We start from the raw sequence: 24,756 nt of genomic DNA, 5'->3' as shown, positions 1-24,756 counted from the left end.
TAGCCTCCTCCAGCCCCTACAACCCTCCCTATCTCTGTAACCTCCTCCAGCCCCTACAACCCTCCCTATCTCTGTAACCTCCTCCAGCCCCTACAGCCCTCCCTATCTCTGTAACATCCTCCAGCCCCTACAACCCTCCCTATCTCTGTAACCTCCTCCAGCCCCTACAACCCTCCCTATCTCTGTAACCTCCTCCAGCCCCTACAACCCTCCCTATCTCTGTAACCTCCTCCAGCCCCTACAACCCTCCCTATCTCTGTAACCCCCTCCAGCCCCTACAGCCCTCCCTATCTCTGTAACCCCCTCCAGCCCCTACAGCCCTCCCTATCTCTGTAACCTCCTCCAGCCCCTACAACCCTCCCTATCTCTGTAACCTCCTCCAGCCCCTACAGCCCTCCCTATCTCTGTAACCTCCTCCAGCCCCTACAACCCTATCTCTGTAACCTCCTCCAGCCCCTCCAACCCTCCCTATCTCTGTAACCTCCTCCAGCCCCTACAACCCTCCCTATCTCTGTAACCCCCTCCAGCCCCTACAGCCCTCCCTATCTCAGCTGCGTCCGTTGATACTCCCGAGTTGAGGGTAATAGAGACAGTAACACGCGCAGTTCCCTCGAACCTGAGGGACATGAACAAAGACTGCCTGCTGCCCACACTGACCATTCCCAACCCCTCTCATAGAATCATAGCATCCCCACAGTGCAGAAGGAGGCCATTCGGCCCATTGAGTCTGTGCTGACCCTCCGAAAGAGCCCCCTGTCTTGGCCCTATCGCTCTAACCCCAGTTAACCTGCACATCTTCCAGTCACGATTCGGAGGGCCGCACCCCTGCCCCCGGACATTGAAGGGGCTTCGAGTTGGCGAGGAACGGGAGGGAGGGGGATGGGTTCCGCTCTGGCTGGGCGCTGACTGATTGTTGTGTTTCTCTGTCTCCATAGGATGTATCAAGGAGGCCAGTTAGCAGGCACGGTGGGGCAGGCCCAGCCTTACTGGAAGTGGCAGAGAAGGTAAGGAACCCATTACTGTCGCCTCGTCGGCAATCCCGGCTTCCCCACCGAGGGAACATGTCCTCTCCTGGCAACGTTACCACAAGGATCGGTCAGGAAGTGTTCGTGTGTCAGTGGGTCACATGGATAGATGGGGATGTGCAAGGGCAGGTGGAGGTTGCAGAGATAGGGAGGGTTGTAGGGGCTGGAGGAGGTTACAGAGATAGGGTTGTAGGGGCTGGAGGAGGTTACAGAGATAGAGAGAGTTGTAGGGGCTGGAGGATGTTGCAGAGATAGGGAGGGTTGTAGGGGCTGGAGGAGGTTACAGAGATAGGGAGGGTTGTAGGGGCTGGAGGAAGTTACAGAGATAGGGAGGGTTGTAGGGGCTGGAGGAGGTTACAGAGATAGGGAGGGTTGTATGGGCTGGAGGATGTTACAGAGATAGGGAGGGTTGTAGGGGCTGGAGGTTACAGAGATAGGGAGGGTTGTAGTGGCTGGAGGAGGTTATAGAGATAGAGAGGGTTGTAGGGACTGGAGGAGGTTACAGAGATAGGGAGGGTTGTAGTGGCTGGAGGAGGTTACAGAGATAGGGAGGGTTGTAGGAGCTGGAGGAGGTTACAGACATAGGGAGGGATGTAGGGGCTGGACGAGGTTACAGAGATAGGGAGGGATGTGGGGGCTGGAGATGTTTACAGAGATAGGGAGGGTTGTAGGGGATAGAGGAGGTTACAGACATAGGGAGGGTTGTAGGGGCTGGAGATGGTTACAGAGATAGGGAGGGTTGTAGGGGCTGGAGGAGGTTACAGACATAGGGAGGGATGTGGGGGCTGGAGATGTTTACAGAGATAGGGAGGGTTGTAGGGGATGGAGGAGGTTACAGAGATGGGGAGGGTTGTAGCGACTGGAGGAGGTTACAGATATAGAGAGGGTTATAGGGGCTGGAGGAGGTTACAGAGATAGGGAGGGTTGTAGGGGCTGGAGGAGGTTACAGAGATAGGGAGGGTTGTAGGGGCTGAAGGAGGTTACAGAGATAGGGAGGGTTGTAGGGGCTGGAGGAGGTTACAGAGATAGGGAGGGATGTGGGGGCTGGAGATGTTTACAGAGATAGGGAGGGTTGTAGGGGATCGAGGAGGTTACAGAGATGGGGAGGGTTGTAGCGACTGGAGGAGGTTACAGATATAAGACCATAAGACCATAAGACATAGGAGTGGAAGTAAGGCCATTCGGCCCATCGAGTCCACTCCGCCATTCAATCATGGCTGATGGGCATTTCAACTCCACCTACCAGCATTCTCCCCGTAGCCCTTAATTCCTCGCGACATCAAGAATTTATCTATCTCTGCCTTGAAGCCATTTAGCGTCCCGGCCTCCACTGCACTCCGCGGCAATGAATTCCACAGGCCCATCACTCTCTGGCTGAAGAAATGTCTCCGCATTTCTGTTCTGAATTTACCCCCTCTAATTCTAAGGCTGTGCCCACGGGTCCTCGTCTCCTCGCCTAACGGAAACAGTTTCTTTGCGTCCACCCTTTCTAAGCCATGTATTATCTTGTAAGTTTCTATTAGATCTCCCCTTAACCTTCTAAACTCCAATGAATACAATCCCAGGATCCTCAGCCGTTCATCATATGTTAGACCCGCCATTCCAGGGATCATCCGTGTGAATCTCCGCTGGACACGCTCCAGTGCCAGTATGTCCTTCCTGAGATGTGGGGCCCAAAACTGGACACAGTACTCCAAATGGGGCCTAACCAGAGCCTTATAAAGGCTCAGTAGCACATCGCTGCTTTTATATTCCAACCCTCTTGAGATAAATGACAACATTGCATTCGCTTTCTTAATCACAGATTCAACCTGCATGTTTACCTTTAGGGAATCCTATAGAGAGGGTTATAGGGGCTGGAGGAGGTTACAGAGATAGGGAGGGTTGTAGGGGCTGGAGGAGGTTACAGAGATAGGGAGGGTTGTAGGGGCTGAAGGAGGTTACAGAGATAGGGAGTGTTTTAGGGGCTGGAGGAGGTTACAGAGATAGGGAGGGCTGTAGGTGCTGGATGAGGTTACAGAGATAGGGAAGGGTGTAGGGGCTGGAGGGGTTACAGAGATAGGGAGGGGTGTAGGGGCTGGAGGAGGTTACAGAGATAGGGAGGGCTGTAGGGGCTGGAGGAGGTTACAAAGATAGGGAGGTGCTGTAGGGGCTGGAGGAGGTTACAGAGATGGGGAGAGTTGGCGGGGCTGGAGGAGGTTACAGAGATAGGGAGGGTGTTGGGGCTGGAGGAGGTTACAGAGATAGGGAGGGTTGTAGGGGCTGGAGGAATTTACAGAGATAGGGAGGGTTGTAGGGGCTGGAGGAGGTTACAGAGATAGGGAGGGTTGTAGGGGCTGGAGGAGGTTACAGAGATAGGGAGGGTTGTATGGGCTGGAGGATGTTACAGAGATAGGGAGGGTTGTAGGGGCTGGAGGTTACAGAGATAGGGAGGGTTGTAGTGGCTGGAGGAGGTTACAGAGATAGAGAGGGTTGTAGGGACTGGAGGAGGTTACAGAGATAGGGAGGGTTGTAGTGGCTGGAGGAGGTTACAGAGATAGGGAGGGTTGTAGGAGCTGGAGGAGGTTACAGACATAGGGAGGGTTGTAGGGGCTGGAGATGGTTACAGAGATAGGGAGGGTTGTAGGGGCTGGAGGAGGTTACAGACATAGGGAGGGATGTAGGGGCTGGAGATGGTTACAGAGATAGTGAGGGTTGTAGTGGCTGGAGGAGGTTACAGAGATAGGGAGGGTTGTAGGAGCTGGAGGAGGTTACAGAGATAGGGAGGGATGTGGGGGCTGGAGATGTTTACAGAGATAGGGAGGGTTGTAGGGGCTGGAGGAGGTTACAGAGATAGGGAGGGTTGTAGGGGCTGAAGGTTACAGAGATAGGGAGGGTTTTAGGGGCTGGAGGAGGTTACAGAGATAGGGAGGGCTATAGGTGCTGGATGAGGTTACAGAGATAGGGAAGGGTGTAGGGGCTGGAGGGGTTACAGAGATGGGGAAGGTTGTAGTGGCTGGAGGTTACAGAGATAGGGAGGGCTGTAGGGGCTGGAGGAGGTTACAAAGATAGGGAGGTGCTGTAGGGGCTGGAGGAGGTTACAGAGATGGGGAGAGTTGGCGGGGCTGGAGGAGGTTACAGAGATAGGGAGGGTTGTTGGGGCTGGAGGAGGTTACAGAGATAGGGAGGGTTGTTGGGGCTGGAGGAGGTTACAGAGATAGGGAGGGTTGTTGGGGCTGGAGGAGGTTACAGAGATAGGGAGGGTTGTAGGGGATGGAGGTTACTGAGATAGCAAGGTTTGGAGGGGCTGGAGGAGGTTACAGAGATAGGGAGGGTTGTAGGGGCTGGAGGAGGTGACAGAGATAGGGAGGGATGTGGGGGCTGGAGATGTTTACAGAGATAGGGAGGGTTGTAGGGGATGGAGGAGGTTACAGAGATGGGGAGGGTTGTAGCGACTGGAGGAGGTTACAGATATAGAGAGGGTTATAGGGGCTGGAGGAGGTTACAGAGATAGGGAGGGTTGTAGGGGCTGGAGGAGGTTACAGAGATAGGGAGGGTTGTAGGGGCTGAAGGAGGTTACAGAGATAGGGAGTGTTTTAGGGGCTGGAGGAGGTTACAGAGATAGGGAGGGCTGTAGGTGCTGGATGAGGTTACAGAGATAGGGAAGGGTGTAGGGGCTGGAGGGGTTACAGAGATAGGGAGGGGTGTAGGGGCTGGAGGAGGTTACAGAGATAGGGAGGGCTGTAGGGGCTGGAGGAGGTTACAAAGATAGGGAGGTGCTGTAGGGGCTGGAGGAGGTTACAGAGATGGGGAGAGTTGGCGGGGCTGGAGGAGGTTACAGAGATAGGGAGGGTGTTGGGGCTGGAGGAGGTTACAGAGATAGGGAGGGTTGTAGGGGCTGGAGGAATTTACAGAGATAGGGAGGGTTGTAGGGGCTGGAGGAGGTTACAGAGATAGGGAGGGTTGTAGGGGCTGGAGGAGGTTACAGAGATAGGGAGGGTTGTATGGGCTGGAGGATGTTACAGAGATAGGGAGGGTTGTAGGGGCTGGAGGTTACAGAGATAGGGAGGGTTGTAGTGGCTGGAGGAGGTTACAGAGATAGAGAGGGTTGTAGGGACTGGAGGAGGTTACAGAGATAGGGAGGGTTGTAGTGGCTGGAGGAGGTTACAGAGATAGGGAGGGTTGTAGGAGCTGGAGGAGGTTACAGACATAGGGAGGTTTGTAGGGGCTGGAGATGGTTACAGAGATAGGGAGGGTTGTAGGGGCTGGAGGAGGTTACAGACATAGGGAGGGATGTAGGGGCTGGAGATGGTTACAGAGATAGTGAGGGTTGTAGTGGCTGGAGGAGGTTACAGAGATAGGGAGGGTTGTAGGAGCTGGAGGAGGTTACAGAGATAGGGAGGGATGTGGGGGCTGGAGATGTTTACAGAGATAGGGAGGGTTGTAGGGGCTGGAGGAGGTTACAGAGATAGGGAGGGTTGTAGGGGCTGAAGGTTACAGAGATAGGGAGGGTTTTAGGGGCTGGAGGAGGTTACAGAGATAGGGAGGGCTGTAGGTGCTGGATGAGGTTACAGAGATAGGGAAGGGTGTAGGGGCTGGAGGGGTTACAGAGATGGGGAAGGTTGTAGTGGCTGGAGGTTACAGAGATAGGGAGGGCTGTAGGGGCTGGAGGAGGTTACAAAGATAGGGAGGTGCTGTAGGGGCTGGAGGAGGTTACAGAGATGGGGAGAGTTGGCGGGGCTGGAGGAGGTTACAGAGATAGGGAGGGTTGTTGGGGCTGGAGGAGGTTACAGAGATAGGGAGGGTTGTTGGGGCTGGAGGAGGTTACAGAGATAGGGAGGGTTGTTGGGGCTGGAGGAGGTTACAGAGATAGGGAGGGTTGTAGGGGATGGAGGTTACTGAGATAGCAAGGTTTGGAGGGGCTGGAGGAGGTTACAGAGATAGGGAGGGTTGTAGGGGCTGGAGGAGGTGACAGAGATAGGGAGGGTTGTTGGGGCTGGAGGAGGTTACAGAGATAGGGAGGGTTGTAGGGGCTGGAGGAGGTTACAGAGATAGGGAGGGTTGTAGGGGCTGGAAGAGGTTACAGAGATAGGGAGGGTTGTAGGGGCTGGAAGAGGTTACAGAGATAGGGAGGGTTGTAGGGGCTGGGTGTGGTTACAGAGATAGGGAAGGTTGTATGGGCTGGAGGTTACAGAGATAGGGAGGGTTGTAGGGGCTGGAGGAGGTTACAGAGATAGGGAGGGATGTAGGGGCTGGAGATGGTTACAGAGATAGGGAGGGTTGTAGGGGCTGTAGGAGGTTACAGAGATAGGGAGGGTTGTAGGGGCTGGAGGAGGTTACAGAGATAGGGAGGGTTGTAGGGGCTGGAGGAGGTTACAGAGATTGAGAGGGATGTGGGGACTGGAGATGCTTACAGAGATAGGGAGGGATGTGGGGGCTGGAGGAGGTTACAGAGATAGGGAGGGGTGTAGGGGCTGGAGGATGTTACAGAGATAGGGAGGGTTGTAGGGGCTGGAGGAGGTTACAGAGATAGGGAGGGATGTGGGGACTGGAGATGGTTACAGAGATAGGGAGGATTGTATGGGCTGGAGGAGGTTACAGAGATAGGGAGGGATGTGGGGACTGGAGATGGTTACAGAGATAGGGAGGGATGTGGGGACTGGAGATGGTTACAGAGATAGGGAGGGTTGTAGGGGCTGGAGATGGTTACAGAGATAGGGAGGGTTGCAGGGGCTGGAGGTTACAGAGATAGGGAGGGTTGTAGGGGCTGGGGGAGATTACAGAGATAGGGAGGGCTGTAGGGGTTAATAAGAACATAAGAACATAAGAACTAGGAGCAGGAGTAGGCCATCAAGCCCCTCGAGCCTGCTCCGCCATTCAATGAGATCATGGCTGATCTTTTGTGGACTCAGCTCCACTTTCCGACCCGAACACCATAACCCTTAATCCCTTTATTCTTCAAAAAACTATCTATCTTTACCTTAAAAACATGTAATGAAGGAGCCTCAACTGCTTCACTGGGCAAGGAATTCCATAGATTCACAACCCTTTGGGTGAAGAGGTTCCTCCTAAACTCAGTCCTAAATCTACTTCCCCTTATTTTGAGGCTATGTCCCCTAGTTCTGCTGTCACCCGCCAGTGGAAACAACCTGCCCGCATCTATCCTATCTATTCCCTTCATAATTTAAAATGTTTCTATAAGATCCCCCCTCATCCTTCTAAATTCCAACGAGTACAGTCCTAGTCTACTCAACCTCTCCTCATAATCCAACCCCTTCAGCTCTGGGATTAACCTAGTGAATCTCCTCTGCACACCCTCCAGCGCCAGTACGTCCTTTCTCAAGTAAGGAGACCAAAACTGAACACAATACTCCAGGTGTGGTCGCACTAACACCTTATACAATTGCAACATAACCTCCCTAGTCTTAAACTCCATCCCTCTAGCAATGAAGGACAAAATTCCATTTGCCTTCTTAATCACCTGTTGCACTTGTAAACCAACCTTCTGTGACTCATGCACTAGCACGCCCAAGTCTCTCTGAACAGCGGCATGCTTTAATATTTTATCGTTTAAATAATAATCCCGTTTGCTGTTATTCCTACCAAAATGGATAACCTCACATTTGTCAACATTGTATTCCATCTGCCAGACCCGAGCCCATTCACTTAACCTATCCAAATCCCTCTGCAGACTTCCAGTATCCTCTGCACTTTTCGCTTTACCACTCATCTTAGTGTCATCTGCAAACTTGGACACATTGCCCTTGGTCCCCAACTCCAAATCATCAATGTAAATTGTGAACAATTGTGGGCCCAACACGGATCCCTGAGGGACACCACTAGCTACTGATTGCCAACCAGAGAAACACCCATTTATCCCAACTTTTTGCTTTCTATTAATTAACCAATCCTCTATCCATGCTACTACTTTACCCTTAATGCCATGCATCTTTATCTTATGCAGCAACCTTTTGTGTGGCACCTTGTCAAAGGCTTTCTGGAAATCCAGATATACCACATCCATCGGCTCCCCGTTATCTACTGCACTGGTAATGTCCTCAAAAAATTTCACTAAATTAGTTAGGCATGACCTGCCTTTAACGAACCCATGCTGCGTCTGCCCAATGGGACAATTTCTATCCAGATGCTTCGCAATTTCTTCCTTGATGATAGATTCCAGCATCTTCCCTATTACCGAAGTTAAACTTACTGGCCTATAATTTCCTGCTTTCTGCCTACCTCCTTTTTTAAACAGTGGCGTCACGTTTGCTAATTTCCAATCCACCGGGACCACCCCAGAGTCTAGTGAATTTTGGTAAATTATCACTAGTGCATCTGCAATTTCCCTAGCCATCTCTTTTAGCACTCTGGGATACATTCCATCAGGGCCAGGAGACTTGTCTACCTTTAGCCCCATTAGCTTGCCCATCACTCCCTCCTTAGTGATAACAATCCTCTCAAGGTCCTCACCTGTCATAGCCTCATTTTTATCAGTCGCTGGCATGTTATTTGTGTCTTCCACTGTGAAGACCGGCCCAAAAAACCTGTTCAGTTCCTCAGCCATTTCCTCATCTCCCATTATTAAAACTCCCTTCTCATCCTCTAAAGGACCAATATTTACCTTAGCCACTCTTTTTTGTCTTATATATTTGTAAAAACTTTTACTGTCGGTTTTTATATTCTGAGCAAGTTTACTCTCATACTCTATCTTACTCTTCTTTATAGCTTTTTTAGTAGCTTTCTGTTGCCCCCTAAAGATTTCCCAGTCCTCTAATCTCCCAGCAATCTTTGCCACTTTATATGCTTTTTCCTTCAATTTGATACTCTCCCTTATTTCCTTAGATATCCACGGTCGATTTTCCCTCTTTCTTCCATCCTTTTTGTTGGTATAAACCTTTGCTGAGCACTGTGAAAAATCGCTTGGAAGGTTCTCCACTGTTCCTCAACTGTACCACCATAAAGTCTTAGCTCCCAGTCTACCTTAGCTAGTTCTTCTCTCATCCCCTTGTAATCTCCTTTGTTTAAACACAAAACACTGGTATTTGATTTTACTTTCTCACCCTCCATCTGTATTTTAAATTCCACCATATTGTGATCGCTCCTTCCGAGAGGATCCCTAACTATGAGATCATGAATCAATCCTGTCTCATTACACAGGACAAGATCTAGGACCGCTTGTTCCCTTGTAGGTTCCATTACATACTGTTCTAGGAAACTATCGCGGATACATTCTATAAACTCCTCCTCACGGTTGCCTTGACCAACCTGGTTATACCAATCGACATGTAGATTAAAATCCCCCATGATAACTGCTGTACCATTTCTACATGCATCAGTTATTTCTTTGTTTATTGCCTGCCCCACCATATCGTTACTATTTGGTGGCCGATAGACTACTCCTATCAGTGACTTTTTCGCCTTACTATTCCTGATTTCCACCCAAATGGATTCAACCTTATCCTCCATAGCACCGATGTCATCCCTTACTATTGCCCGGATGTCATCCTTAAATAACAGAGCAACACCACCTCCCTTACCATCCACTCTGTCCTTCCGAATAGTTTGATACCCTCGGATATTTAACTCCCAGTCGTGACCATCCTTTAACCATGTTTCAGTAATGACCACTAAATCATAGTCATTCACGATGATTTGTGCCACCAACTCATTTACTTTATTCCGAATACTACGAGCATTCAGGTAAAGTACACTTATGTTGGTTTTTTTACCTCTGTTTTGAATCTTAACATCTCCAGTTTTATTCCTTTTGTTATTACTGGGCCTATTCACTGTGCTCCCCTCAGTCACTGTACCTTGTACTGTCGCCCTTTTAGATTTTTGACTATGTCTTCTCTGCCTTGCACTTTTCCCCTTACTTCCTTTTGTTTCTGTCCCTCTTTTACTACCTTCCAACTTCCAGCATTGGTTCCCATCCCCCTGCCACATTAGTTTAAACCCTCCCCAACAGCTCTAGAAAACACCCCCCCTAGGACATCGGTTCCAGTCCTGCCCAAGTGCAGACCGTCCGGTTTGTACTGGTCCCACCTCCCCCAGAAACGGTCCCAATGCCCCAGGAATTTGAATCCCTCCCTCTTGCACCATCTCTCGAGCCACGCATTCATCCTATCTATCCTGACATTCCTACTCTGACTAGGTTGGAGGAGATTACAGAGATAGGGAAGGTTGTAGGGGCTGGAGGAGGTTACAGAGATAGGGAGGATTGTAGGGGCTGGAGGAGGTTACTGAGATAGGGAGGGATGTAGGGGCTGGAGGAGGTTACCGAGATAGGGAGGGATGTAGGGGCTGGAGGAGGTTACAGAGATAGGGAGGGTTGTAGGGTCTGGAGGAGGTTACAGAGATAGGGAGGGTTGTAGGGTCTGGAGGAGGTTACAGAGATAGGGAGGGTTGTAGGGGCTGGAGGAGGTTACAGAGATAGGGAGGGTTGTAGGTGCTGGAGGAGGTTACAGAGATAGGGAGGGTTGTAGGGGCTGGAGGAGGTTATAGAGATAGGGAGGGTTGTAGGGGCTGGAGGAGGTTACAGAGATAGGGAGGGTTGTAGGGGCTGGAGGAGGTTACAGTGATAGGGAGGGATGTAGGGGCTGGAGGAGGTTACAGTGATAGGGAGGGTTGTAGGGGCTGGAGGAGGTTACAGAGATAGGGAGGGTTGTAGGGGCTGGAGGAGGTTACAGAGATAGGGAGGGTTGTCGGGGCTGGAGGAGGTTACAGAGATAGGGAGGGTTGTAGGGGCTGGAGGAGGTTACAGAGATAGGGAGGGTTGTAGGGGCTGGAGGAGGTTACAGAGATAGGGAGGGTTGTAGGGACTGGAGGAGGTTACAGAGATAGGGAGGGTTGTAGGGGCTGGAGGAGGTTACAGAGATAGGGAGGGTTGTAGGGGCTGGAGGAGGTTACAGTGATAGGGAGGGTTGTAGGGGCTGGAGGAGGTTACAGAGATAGTGAGGGTTGTAGGGACTGGAGGAGGTTACAGAGATAGGGAGGGTTGTAGGGGCTGGAGGAGGTTACAGTGATAGGGAGGGTTGTAGGGGCTGGAGGAGGTTACAGAGATAGGGAGTGTTGTAGGGGCTGGAGATGAGGGTTGTAGGTGCTGGCGATGGTTACAGAGATAGGGAGGGGTGTAGGGGCTGGCGATGGTTACAGAGATAGGGAGGGGTGTAGGGGCTGGAGGAGGTTACAGAGATAGGGAGGGTTGTAGGGGCTGGAGGAGGTTACAGAGATAGGGAGGGTTGTAGGGGCTGGAGGAGGTTACAGAGATAGGGAGGGGTGTAGGGGCTGGAGGAGGTTACAGAGATAGGGAGGGTTATTGGGGCTGGCGATGGTTACAGAGATGTGAAGGGACAAATTGCCGTTAAGTATTTGAAAGCAAAGCTGAGAAGTGAAATGTGCAGCCTGGAGCAGAGGATAACGTTGGATGGGCAGCACAGCAGAGATAGTTCGAGCCGGACAAGGACGGCGAAAGGCAGCAGGAACTGGGGACTGCGGACGGTGGGAGGCCGGTCATGGTGGGCAGCAGGAACTGGGGACTGCGGACGGTGGAGGTTGGGACGCCGGTCAAGGTGGGCAGCAGGAACTGGGGACTGCGGACGGTGGAGGTTGGGACGCCGGTCATGGTGGGCAGCAGGAACTGGGGACTGCGGACGGTGGGAGGCCGGTCAAGGTGGGCAGCAGGAACTGGGGACTGCGGACGGTGGGAGGCCGGTCAAGGTGGGCAGCAGGAACTGGGGACTGCGGACGGTGGGAGGCCGGTCAAGGTGGGCAGCAGGAACTGGGGACTGCGGACGGTGGAAGGCCGGTCAAGGTGGGCAGCAGGAACTGGGGACTGCGGACGGTTGGAGGCCGGTCAAGGTGGGCAGCAGGAACTGGGGACTGCGGACGGTGGAGGTTGGGACGCCGGTCATGGTGGGCAGCAGGAACTGGGGACTGCGGACGGTGGAGGTTGGGACGCCGGTCATGGTGGGCAGCAGGAACTGGGGACTGCGGACGGTGGAGGTTGGGACGCCGGTCATGGTGGGCAGCAGGAACTGGGGACTGCGGACGGTGGAGGTTGGGACGCCGGTCATGGTGGGCAGCAGGAACTGGGGACTGCGGACGGTGGAGGTTGGGACGCCGGTCATGGTGGGCAGCAGGAACTGGGGACTGCGGACGGTGGGAGGCCGGTCAAGGTGGGCAGCAGGAACTGGGGACTGCGGACGGTGGAGGTTGGGACGCCGGTCATGGTGGGCAGCAGGAACTGGGGACTGCGGACGGTGGAGGTTGGGACGCCGGTCAAGGTGGGCAGCAGGAACTGGGGAGTGCGGACGGTGGGAGGCCGGTCAAGGTGGGCAGCAGGAACTGGGGACTGCGGACGGTGGAGGTTGGGACGCCGGTCATGGTGGGCAGCAGTAGTCAATCCTCGATGGATGGATGAGTGTTTCAGTGTGGCTCATGTGGAAATCCATATGTCCAACTGATTTGCCAATTGAGCTGACTGTGCCTCTCTCTTTCCTGGTGACAGTATGGGTGTGGATACGTGCTTCGATAAGGCCGGTGAACAGCAAGGCCTTCGAGTCTGGAGGGTGGAGAAAATGAAGCTGGTGCCAGTCCCCAAATCCAATTTCGGCACCTTTTTCACCGGCGATGCTTACCTGGTCCTTCACCGCGATGAGGAGAGGGCCCATTTACACATCTGGCATGGTAAGAGGCAGCGTGTTACTGACTGTATCCCTACAGCATCCAGCAACCTCACACTGTCACTCAGTAACCCCGCACCCCCAGCAACCTCACAGTGTCACTCAGTAACCCCTCTCCCCCAGCTCCCTCACACTGTCACTCAGTAACCCCTCTCCCCCAGCTCCCTCACAGTGTCACTCAGTAACCCCTCTCTCTCCCAGCTCCCTCACACTGTCACTCAGTAACCCCTCTCCCCCAGCTCCCTCACACTGTCACTCAGTAACCCCTCTCCCCCAGCTCCCTCACAGTGTCACTCAGTAACCCCGCACCCCCAGCTCCCTCACAGTGTCACTCAGTAACCCCTCTCCCCCAGCTCCCTCACACTGTCACTCAGTAAGCCACTCCCCCAGCTCCCTCACAGTGTCACTCAGTAACCCCTCTCCCCCAGCTCCCTCACAGTCACTCAGTAACCCCTCTCCCCCAGCACCCTGTGTTACTGACTGTATCTCTGCTGATGTTAATCCAGCTCCCTCACACTGTCACTCAGTAACCCCTCTCCCCCCAGCACCCTGTGTTACTGACTGTATCCCTACTGATGTTAATCCAGCTCCCTCACACTGTCACTCAGTAACTCCTCTCCCCCAGCTCCCTCACAGTGTCACTCAGTAACTCCTCTCCCCCAGCTCCCTCACACTGTCACTCAGTAACCCCTCTCCCCCACCACCCTGTGTAACTGACTGTATCTCTACTGATGTTAATCCAGCTCCCTCACACTGTAACTCAGTAACCCCTCTCCCCCCAGCACCCTGTGTTACTGACTGTATCTATACTGATGTTAATCCAGCTCTCTCACACTGTCACTCAGTAACCCCTCTCCCCCAGCTCCCTCACACTGTCACTCAGTAACCCCTCTCCCCCCAGCACCCTGTGTTACTGACTGTATCTCTACTGATGTTAATCCAGCTCCCTCACACTGTCACTCAGTAACCCCTCTCCCCCAGCACCCTGTGTTACTGACTGTATCCCTACTGATGGTAATCCAGCTCCCTCACACTGTCACTCAGTAACCCCGCACCCCAGCACCCTGTGTTACTGACTGTATCTCTACTGATGTTAATCCAGCTGCCTCACACTGTCACTCCCATAGCACCCAGTGCTCTGTCAGAGGGTCAGTATTGAGGGCGCTGCACTGTCAGAGGGTCAGTACTGAGGGAGTGCTGCACTGTCAGAGGGTCAGTGCTGAGGAAGTGCTGCACTATCAGAGGGTCAGTACTGAGGGAGTGCCGCACTGTCAGAGGGTCAGTACGGAGGGAGTGCCGCACTGTCAGAGGGTCAGTACTGAGGGAGTGCCGCACTGTCAGTGGGTCAGTACTGAGGGAGTGCTGCACTGTCAGAGGGTCAGTACTGAGGGAGTGCCGCACTGTCAGAGGGTCAGTACTGAGGGAGTGCTGCACTGTCACAGAGTCAGTACTGAGGGAGTGCTGCACTGTCAGACGGTCAGTACTGAGGGAGTGCTGCACTGTCAGAGGGTCAGTACTGAGGGAGTGCTGCACTGTCAGAGGGTCAGTACTGAGGGAGTGTTGCACTGTCAGAGGGTCAGTACTGAGGGAGTGCCGCACTGACAGAGGGTCAGTACTGAGGGAGTGCTGCACTGTCAGAGGGTCAGTACTGAGGGAGTGCCACACTGTCAGAGGGTCAGTACTGAGGGAGTGCTGCACTGTCAGAGGGTCAGTACTGAGGGAGTGCCACACTGTCAGAGCGTCAGTACTGAGGGAGTGCCGCACTGTCAGAGGGTCAGTACTGAGGGAGTGCCACACTGTCAGAGGGTCAGTACTGAGGGAGTGCTGCACTGTCAGAGGGTCAGTACTGAGGGAGTGCTGCACTGTCAGAGGTTCAGTACTGAGGGAGTGCCGCACTGTCAGAGGGTCAGTACTGTGGGAGTGCTGCACTGTCAGAGGGTCAGTACTGAGGGAGTGCTGCACTGTCAGAGGTTCAGTACTGAGGGAGTGCCGCACTGTCAGAGGGTCAGTACTGCGGGAGTGCTGCACTGTCAGAGGGTCAGTACTGAGGGAGTGCTGGGCTGTCAGAGGATCAGTACTGAGGGAGTGCTGCACTGTCAGAGGGTCAGTACTGAGGGAGTGCTGCACTGTCAGAGGGTCAGTACTGAGGGAGAGCTGCACTGTCAGAGGGTCAGTACTGAGGGAGTGCTGCACTGTCAGAGGTTCAGTACTGAGGGAGTGCCGCACTGTCAGAGGGTCAGTACTGAGAGAGTGCTGCACTGTCAGAGGGTCAGTGCTGAGGGAGTGCTGCACTGTCAGAGGGTCAGTACTGAGGGAGTGCTGCACTGTCAGAGGGTCAGTGCTGAGGGAGTGCTGCACTGTCAGAGGGTCACTACTGAGGGAGTGCTGCACTGTCAGAGGGTCAGTACTGAGGGAGTGCCGCACTGTCAGAGCGTCAGTACTGAGGGAGTGCTGTACTGTCAGCAATGAAATCTTTTAAGGTACGACTCTTGGTAGAAATATTCCTCAGCCACTATTTGAATTTATGTGGCGAACGTATTATGGGCCGTTGTACAGTACTACACTGATTGTATCGTGTTGGTGACCTTGTGGGCTCCGCCCCAGGCTCCGCCCCCTTGAGGGGAGGTATAAAGAGCAGCTGCCCTGTAGGCGGCTCTCAGTGCTGACCAGTCGCAGGCAGGCACTGTTCTAGTCGATTAAAGCCACAGTTGATTTCTATTCTCTGTCTCGTGTGAATTGATGGTCGCATGAAGTTGGAACATTGGAGGAGCCTCACCCGTCCGGAGGTGAATATTTATCCCTTTACCAATATGGGAACATTTCTGCTCCTTTTCTGGCCTCGCTCCCTGTTGCTTCAGAACAATCTTCAGTTGTGTGAAAGTCATTGAGGACAGAAGTGAATACCTGTTTATTTTGCCCCTGACCAGGTGAAAAGGCCTCATCCGATGAGAAGGGAGCCAGCGCCCTCTTTGCCACCCAGTTGGATGATAGCCTGCAGGGTAGGCCCGTCCAGCACCGTGAGGTCCAGGGCAACGAGAGCGACCTTTTCATGACCTACTTCCCAAGTGGCATCAAATACCAGGTGAGTCACCCGCCATGAGGCCTCAGTAACTGATGGACAACCAATTGCACGAAAGACTCAGATCGGGTACAACTGCGGCTTTATTGCATTCAGATGCGCGGCCTCCGACTGCAGCTGGCGAAATGGCTGATCAATGGGGGACACGCATATTTATACTCCTCCTTGTGGGCGGAGTTAGCCGGCAGGGGCTACCGGCGAACCTGTAGTGCTAGTCCTACCGTACATCTCCTAATACAAGTGCACAGTGGTTCACCACAGTAACAAGGTAGGTTAGCAGGGAGTACTGCTGGGAGTAGAGGAATGTTGTGGAGTTTAACACCATACAAAGATGGGTTAACACAGTAGCACAGTGGTTAGCACTGCTGCCTCACAGCTCCTGGGACCATTTACAGGCCCCATGGGGACCAGCAGGCCCTTGAGACCAATTTGACCAAATATTTCAAAGATCTAGCACCGCAATGAAGGGCCAAATGGCCTCAACCTCTCTGATACTACCACAAGATACTGATGAACTCTACATCGATGGTGGCCAGGAGGATAGTCACTGTGGGAGATCTCAGATGAGGTAAGATAGGGTTATATTATCACTGTATTCCCCAGGCTGAGTGAACATCGGAATTGTAACCTTCAATCACCTCCCTCTCCGACCTAACACACCGCCATTCTCAACTGCCGGAGCGGGTCTAGCCTCGCATTGGGCAGTATTGAGGGAGTACTGCCCTGTCAGAGGGTCAGTACTGAGGGAGTGCTGCACTGTCAGAGGGTCAGTACTGAGGGAATGCTGCACTGTTAGAGGGTCAGTACTGAGGGAGTGCTGCACTGTCAGAGGGTCAGTACTGAGGGAGTGCTGCACTGTCAGAGGCTCAGTACTGAGGGAGCGCTGCACTGTCAGAGGGTCAGTACTGAGGGAGTGCTGCACTGTCAGAGGGTCAGTACTGAGGGAGTGCCGCACTGTCAGAGGGTCAGTACTGAGGGAGTGCTGCACTGTCAGAGGGTCAGTACTGAGGGAGTGCCGCACTGTCAGAGGGTCAGTACTGAGGGAGTGCTGCACTGTCAGAGGGTCAGTACTGAGGGAGTGCTGCACTGTCAGAGGCTCAGTACTGAGGGAGTGCCGCACTGTCAGAGGGTCAGTACTGAGGGAGTGCTGCACTGTCAGAGGGTCAGTACTGAGGGAGGGCTGTGCTGTCAGAGGGTCAGTCTGTGTGTGTCGCTCCCCCACCCCACCCCCTCACACCCTGTCTATCGTGTTCCAGTATTTATGTTCCTCAGAGTGGAACACCTGGAGATTATTGAGCAGGATGTGTGTGCCTGGCATTTACCCAGTCTCTCAGTGAAACAATCTCTGTGTCAAACCTCCTCCAGAAGCCATAACATGCCAAATTACAAAGGTAGAATTGAGGAAAAGAGGAAGGAACGGCCAGTTGAAACATTGCCAGCCGATGTGAGAGTGGTGGTTCCTCAATCCACAGGCCTCGAGCCTTTGGCCTTCTTCCCAGACTCAAAGAGCCAGCTCCTCCCTCACACAGGGAGCCTGAGGGAGAGACTGAAAGCTCAGTCTGAGCAGGAGCAGACTCCACAATGAAGGCAGCAGCGTGGTGGGGGGGGGGAGGGCAGAGGACAAGGGTCAATATAGCAGGACGGGCAGTGGGGCCGAGGGAAGCATCACGGGGCGTGCAGGCAAGGGGGTAGGGGCCACAGGTCAATGCAGAAGAGCAGACAAGAGGACAGATGGAGGGAGTTAACTTGAGGGACGGCAGGGTTCCCGAGGTATCACACTGGGAGTCACTGTGCACAGTTCTTGTCTCTGTATCACACTGGGAGTCACTGTGCACAGTCCCTGTCTCTGTATCACACTGGGAGTCACTGTGCACAGTTCCTGTCTCTGTATCACACTGGGAGTCACTGTGCACAGTCCCTGTCTCTGTATCACACTGGGAGTCACTGTGCACAGTTCCTGTCTCTGTATCACACTGGGAGTCACTGTGCACAGTCCCTGTCTCTGTATCACACTGGGAGTCACTGTGCACAGTTCCTGTCTCTGTATCACACTGGGAGTCACTGTGCACAGTTCCTGTCTCTGTATCACACTGGGAGTCACTGTGCATAGTTCCTGTCTCTGTATCACACTGGGAGTCACTGTGCACAGTTCCTGTCTCTGTATCACACTGGGAGTCACTGTGCACAGTTCCTGTCTCTGTATCACACTGGGAGTCACTGTGCACAGTTCCTGTCCCTGTATCACACTGGGAGTCACTGTGCACATTTCCTGTCTCTGTATCACACTGGGAGTCACTGTGCACAGTTCCTGTCTCTGTATCACACTGGGAGTCACTGTGTACAGTTCCTGTCTCTGTATCACACTGGGAGTCACTGTGCACAGTTCCTGTCTCTGTATCACACTGGGAGTCACTGTGCACAGTTCCTGTCTCTGTATCACACTGGGAGTCACTGTGCACATTTCCTGTCTCTGTATCACACTGGGAGTCACTGTGCACAGTTCCTGTCTCTGTATCACACTGGGAGTCACTGTGCACAGTTCCTGTCTCTGTATCACACTGGGAGTCACTGTGCACAGTTCCTGTCTCTGTATCACACTGGGAGTCACTGTGCACAGTCCCTGTCTCTGTATCACACTGGGAGTCACTGTGCACAGTTCCTGTCTCTGTATCACACTGGGAGTCACTGCACAGTTCCGGTCTCTGTATCACACTGGGAGTCACTGCGCACAGTTCCTGTCTCTGTATCACACTGGGAGTCACTGTGCACAGTTCCTGTCTCTGTATCACACTGGGAGTCACTGCACAGTTCCTGTCTCCGTATCACACTGGGAGTCACTGTGCACAGTTCCTGTCTCTGTATCACACTGGGAGTCACTGTGCACAGTTCCTGTCTCTGTATCACACTGGGAGGCACAGTGCACAGTTCCGGTCTCTGTATCACACTGGGAGTCACTGTGCACAGTTCCTGTCTCTGTATCACTTTGGGAGTCACTGTGCACAGTTCCTGTCTCCGTATCACACTGGGAGTCACTGTGCACAGTTCCTGTCTCTGTATCACTTTGGGAGTCACTGTGCACAGTTCCCATCTCCGTATCGCACTGGGAGTCACTGTGCACAGTTCCTGTCTCTGTATCACACTGGGAGTCACTGTGCACAGTTCCGGTCTCTGTATCACACTGGGAGTCACTGTGCACAGTTCCTGTCTCTGTATCACACTGGGAGTCACTGTGCACAGTTCCTGTCTCTGTATCACACTGGGAGTCACTGTGCACAGTTCCGGTCTCTGTATCACACTGGGAGTCACTGTGCACAGTTCCGGTCTCCATATCACACTGGGAGTCACTATGCACAGTTCCTGTCTCTGTATCACACTGGGAGTCACTGTGCACAGTTCCTGTCTCTGTATCACACTGGGAGTCACTGTGCACAGTTCCTGTCTCTGCATCACACTGGGAGTCACTGTGCACATTTCCTGTCTCTGTATCACACTGGGAGTCACTGTGCACAGTTCCTGTCTCTGTATCACACTGGGAGTCACTGTGCACAGTTCCTGTCCCTGTATCACACTGGGAGTCACTGTGCACATTTCCTGTCTCTGTATCACACTGGGAGTCACTGTGCACAGTTCCTGTCTCTGTATCACACTGGGAGTCACTGTGCACAGTTCCTGTCTCTGTATCACACTGGGAGTCACTGTGCACAGTTCCTGTCTCTGTATCACACTGGGAGTCACTGTGCACAGTTCCTGTCTCTGTATCACACTGGGAGTCACTGTGCACAGTTCCGGTCTCGGTATCACACTGGGAGTCACTGTGCACAGTTCCTGTCTCTGTATCACACTGGGAGTCACTGTGCACAGTTCCGGTCTCTGTATCACACTGGGAGTCACTGTGCACAGTTCCTGTCTCTGTATCACACTGGGAGTCACTGTGCACAGTTCCTGTCTCTGTATCACACTGGGAGTCAATGTGCACAGTTCCTGTCTCTGTATCACACTGGGAGTCACTGTGCACATTTCCTGTCTCTGTATCACACTGGGAGTCACTGTGCACAGTTCCTGTCTCTGTATCACACTGGGAGTCACTGTGCACAGTTCCTGTCTCTGTATCACACTGGGAGTCACTGCACAGTTCCGGTCTCTGTATCACACTGGGAGTCACTGCGCACAGTTCCTGTCTCTGTATCACACTGGGAGTCACTGTGCACAGTTCCTGTCTCTGTATCACACTGGGAGTCACTGCACAGTTCCTGTCTCCGTATCACACTGGGAGTCACTGTGCACAGTTCCTGTCTCTGTATCACACTGGGAGTCACTGTGCACAGTTCCGGTCTCTGTATCACACTGGGAGTCACTGTGCACAGTTCCTGTCTCCGTATCACACTGGGAGTCACTGTGCACAGTTCCTGTCTCTGTATCACTTTGGGAGTCACTGTGCACAGTTCCCATCTCCATATCGCACTGGGAGTCACTGTGCACAGTTCCTGTCTCTGTATCACACTGGGAGTCACTGTGCACAGTTCCGGTCTCTGTATCACACTGGGAGTCACTGCACAGTTCCGGTCTCTGTATCACACTGGGAGTCACTGTGCACAGTTCCCATCTCCGTATCGCACTGGGAGTCACTCTGCACAGTTGCCGTCTCAATAATATAAAAAAACACTACTGAGACACTGGAAAAAGTGCAAGAACTATTTGCAAGATTATTACCAGAGCTTAGAGTTGGCGAAGGGAAAGGTTGGACAGGTTGGGTATAGATTTATCATGAGAGTGGCCGGCTTGAGTGATCTTTTAGATTACGAAAGTGTTCAGTAGTTTGGTGCATCGAGTATATTTTCACTTTTGAGCGAGACCAGAACTTTAGGGCCTCAAACATAACTTATTCGGTCATCCATAGAATCGCTACAGTGCAGAAGCAGGCCATTCGGCCCATCAAGTCTGCATTGTCGTTCCAAAAGTAAATCCTGTGCCGGCCCACCAACTCTGCCCTATCCCTTAAGCCCGCACATTGATCACGGCCAATCCACCTAACCTGCCCGTCTTTGGACTGTGGGAGGAAACCGGAGCACCCGGAGGAAACCCACGCACACACGGGGAGAACGTGCAGACTCCGCACAGACATCGAGGCCGGAATTGAACCCGGGCCCCTGGCGCTGTAGCCATCTGGGATGACCACTTCCAACTAGGTACAGAGAAACTGGCTAAGCCTGATGGGTAAAATGGACAAGCCAAGACTCAGGCAGCTGAGAGCCTGAAATGTATATTTGTCAGCAGGAAGCCCAGACGGTATCGAATCTCCGTCCAATTAGCATTTTAATGGGGCCGATTAGCCTGTGATGGCCCAGCTTCACCAAAACAAAGGGCTGGTACTCCAGCAACCGGGACAGTCCCAGACATTTCGGCGCCACTCCCTGTCCAAGGGAAACGCAAACAACGGGGTCAGTGACCGCTTGGGCCACGCCCAGCCATCCAGATCCCCGCCCACTTATTGGCTAAGGAATCGAACGGAGTGATCAGGGATCACCCAATTAGTGAGGCCCAAATCGAAGGACCGCCCAAAAACAGCGCAAAAAATCCCCCCCCGAGTGTAAAGGAAGAGTTCGCCATATGTTCGCTCTTTTTTCCGTCCGGGTACCCTGGACACAGCCATCGCCAATCGCAGCAACAGCAGAAGCGAGTCAAAGTTCAACATTCACTACCAGACGGATGAGCCTAGCTGAGCAGCAGTTACTCCTTCGGACCCGATAGATCCAGAATTGAACAGCGGCCACTGTTTCTCTGACCTAGGCCGGGTGCCCGAAGTTAAGTACAGGTTGTCTTAGTCGATAGGTGTAGTTCACTAGTAATGTTTATGTTGCATGATTAATTGTGTGTAAATTAAATACCCTTGACCTTGAACTAACTAACTGGTGTTTAGCTCTTTGCTGGTTGAACCTTCTGGTTGTATCATTGATACCTGGGAGTCTGAGCATCAGGACATAGATATCAAAAGAAATTAGGGCAAACTCACAGACTGTCACAATTGGAACAGAGCCATAGAAAAAGACAAGACACGGGAAATGCACAACAGCGATGTGAAGCAGCCAGTGCTAACCACTGTGTCACTGCCCTGACAATACACCTCATGGGGATTTCAGGAGCCACCACTTCCCCCTGAGAGGTGCCAGAATGTGGAACTCGCTGCCTCAGGAGGGAGGTTGAGGTGAATATTCTGGGTGTGTGGAAGGGGGAAAGTGAAGGAGAGAGGGCCAGAAGGAGATGTCGATGGAGTGAGAGGGAGAGGGATTGGGAGGCGGTGTTGATGGGGGGAGAGGGATTGGGAGGAGGTGTCGATGGGGTGAGAGGGAGAGGGATTGGGAGGGGGTGTCAATGGGGTGAGAGGGAGAGGGAGAGGGAGGAGGTGTCGATGGGGTGAGAGGGAGAGGGAGAGGGAGGAGGTGTCGATGGGGTGAGAGGGAGAGGGAGAGGGAGAGGGAGAGGGAGGAGGTGTCGATGGGGTGAGAGGGAGAGGGAGAGGGAGAGGGAGGAGGTGTCGATGGGGTGAGAGGGAGAGGGATTGGGAGGGGGTGTCGATGGGAAGAGGGATTGGGAGGAGGTGTCGATGGGGAGAGAGGGAGAGGGATTGGGAGGAGGTGTTGATGGGGGGAGAGGGATTGGGAGGAGGTGTCAATGGTGTGAGAGGGAGAGGGTTTGGGAGGAGGTGTCGATGGGGGGGAGAGGGAGAGGGAGGAGGTGTCGATGGGGAGAGAGGGAGAGGGATTGGGAGGAGGTGTCGATGGGGAGAGAGGGAGAGGGATTGGGAGAAGGTGTCGATGGGGAGAGGGAGAGGGATTTGGAGGAGGTGTCGATGGGGGAGGGAGAGGGATTGGGAGGGGGTGTTGATGGGGGGAGAGGGAGAGGGATTGGGAGGAGGTGTCGATGGGGGGAGAGGGAGAGGGATTGGGAGGGGGTGTCGATGGGAAGAGGGATTGGGAGGAGGTGTTGATGGGGGAGAGGGATTGGGAGGAGGTGTCAATGGGGAGAGGGAGAGGGATTGGGAGGGGGTGTCGATGGGGGGAGAGGGAGAGGGATTGGGAGGAGGTGTCGATGGGGTGAGGGAGAGGGATTGGGAGGGGGTGTCAATGGGGTGAGAGGGAGAGGGATTGGGAGGAGGTGTGGATGGGGTGAGAGGGAGAGGGAGGAGGTGTGGATGGGGTGAGAGGGAGAGGGATTGGGAGGAGGTGTCGATGGGGTGAGAGGGAGAGGGAGAGGGAGGAGGTGTCGATGGGGAGAGGGAGGGGGATTGGGAGGAGGTGTCGATGGGGTGATAGGGAGAGGGATTGGGAGGAAGTGTCGATGGGGGGAGAGGGATTGGGAGGAGGTGTCGATGGGGGGAGAGGGAGAGGGATTGGGAGGGGGTGTCAATGGGGTGAGAGGGAGAGGGATTGGGAGGAGGTGTCAATTGGGGGAGAGGGTTTGGGAGGAGGTGTCGATGGGGGGAGAGGGATTGGGAGGGGGTTTCGATGGGGGGAGAGGGAGAGGGATTGGGAGGAGGTGTCGATGGGGTGAGAGGGATTGGGAGGAGGTGTCGATGGGGGGAGGGAGAGGGATTGGGAGGAGGGTGTCGATGGGGGAGAGGGATTGGAGGTGTCGATGGGGGGAGAGGGAGAGGGATTGGGAGGAGGTGTTGATGGGGTGAGAGGGAGAGGGAGGAGGTGTCGATGGGGGGAGAGGGATTGGGAGGAGGTGTCGATGGGGAGAGGGATTGGGAGGAGGTGTCGATGGGGGGAGAGGGAGAGGGATTGGGAGGAGGTGTCGATGGGGGGAGAGGGATTGGGAGGAGGTGTCGATGGGGGAGAGGGATTGGGAGGAGGTGTCGATGGGGGGAGAGGGAGAGGGATTGGGAGGGTGTTTCGATGGGGGGAGAGGGATTGGGAGGAGGTGTCGATGGGGTGAAAGGGAGAGGGATTGGGAGGAGGTGTCGATGGGGGAGAGGGATTGGGAGGAGGTGTCGATGGGGGGAGAGGGAGAGGGATTGGGAGGAGGTGTCGATGGGGGGGGAGGGAGAGGGATTGGGAGGAGGTGTCGATGGGGGGAGAGGGAGAGGGATTGGGATGAGGTGTCGATGGGGAGAGGGAGAGGGATTGGGAGGAGGTGTCGATGGGGGGAGAGGGAGAGGGATTGGGAGGAGGTGTCGATGGGGAGAGGGAGAGGGATTGGGAGGCGGTGTTGATGGGGGGAGAGGGAGAGGGTTTGGGAGGAGGTGTCGATGGGGGGAGAGGGAGAGGGATTGGGAGGGAGTGTCGATGGGAGGGAGAGGGATTGGGAGGCGGTGTTGATGGGGGGAGAGGGAGAGGATTTGGGAGGAGGTGTCGATGGGGGGGGAGGGAGAGGGATTGGGAGGAGGTATCGATGGGGGGAGAGGGAGAGGGATTGGGAGGGGGTGTCGATGGGGGAGGGAGTGTCGATAGGGGGAGAGGGAGAGGGATTGGGAGGAGGTGTCGATGGGGTCAGTGGGAGAGGGATTGGGAGGGGGTTTCGATGGGGGGAGAGGGATTGGGAGGGGGTGTCGATGGGGTTAGATGGATTGGGAGGAGGTGTCGATGGGGGGAGAGGGAGAGGGATTGGGAGGAGGTGTCGATGGAGGGAGAGGGAGAGGGAGAGGGAGGAGGTGTCGATGTGGGGGAGAGGGATTGGGAGGGGGTGTCGATGGGGTTAGATGGGTTGGGAGGAGGTGTCGATGGGGGGAAAGGGATTGGGATTGGGAGGAGGTGTTGATGGGGGGAGAGGGATTGGGAGGGGGTGTCGATGGGGTTAGATGGATTGGGAGGAGGTGTCGATGGGGGGAAAGGGATTGGGATTGGGAGGAGGTGTTGATGGGGGGAGAGGGTTTGGGAGGGGGTGTCGATGGGGGGAGAGGGATTGGGAGGGGGTGTCGATGGGGGGAGAGGGATTGGGAGGGGGGTTTCGATGGGGGGAGAGGGATTGGGAGGGGGTGTCGATGGGGTTA

At 54.1% G+C, this 24,756-nt stretch overlaps 1 protein-coding gene across 1 annotated transcript in view; it reads left to right on the top strand.

Annotated features, from left to right (window-relative positions):
* Nucleotides 1-935: 935 nt before the first annotated feature.
* LOC119968024 (macrophage-capping protein-like) overlaps nucleotides 936-24,756 on the top strand; it is a 30,780-nt gene continuing 6,959 nt past the window's right edge. Inside the window, exons 1-4 of the mRNA XM_038801127.1 lie at nucleotides 936-1,004; nucleotides 12,514-12,692; nucleotides 15,616-15,770; nucleotides 20,954-20,981. Of these exons, the coding sequence (XP_038657055.1) occupies nucleotides 937-1,004; nucleotides 12,514-12,692; nucleotides 15,616-15,770; nucleotides 20,954-20,981 (430 nt within the window). The 5' untranslated portion in view covers nucleotide 936. The remainder of the gene's footprint in view (nucleotides 1,005-12,513; nucleotides 12,693-15,615; nucleotides 15,771-20,953; nucleotides 20,982-24,756) is intronic.

This window comes from Scyliorhinus canicula, chromosome 6, assembly GCF_902713615.1.
Source record: "Scyliorhinus canicula chromosome 6, sScyCan1.1, whole genome shotgun sequence".
In the NCBI taxonomy this organism is placed as follows: Eukaryota; Metazoa; Chordata; class Chondrichthyes; order Carcharhiniformes; family Scyliorhinidae; genus Scyliorhinus; species Scyliorhinus canicula.
This window is presented reverse-complemented; position numbering and strand designations above follow the sequence as displayed.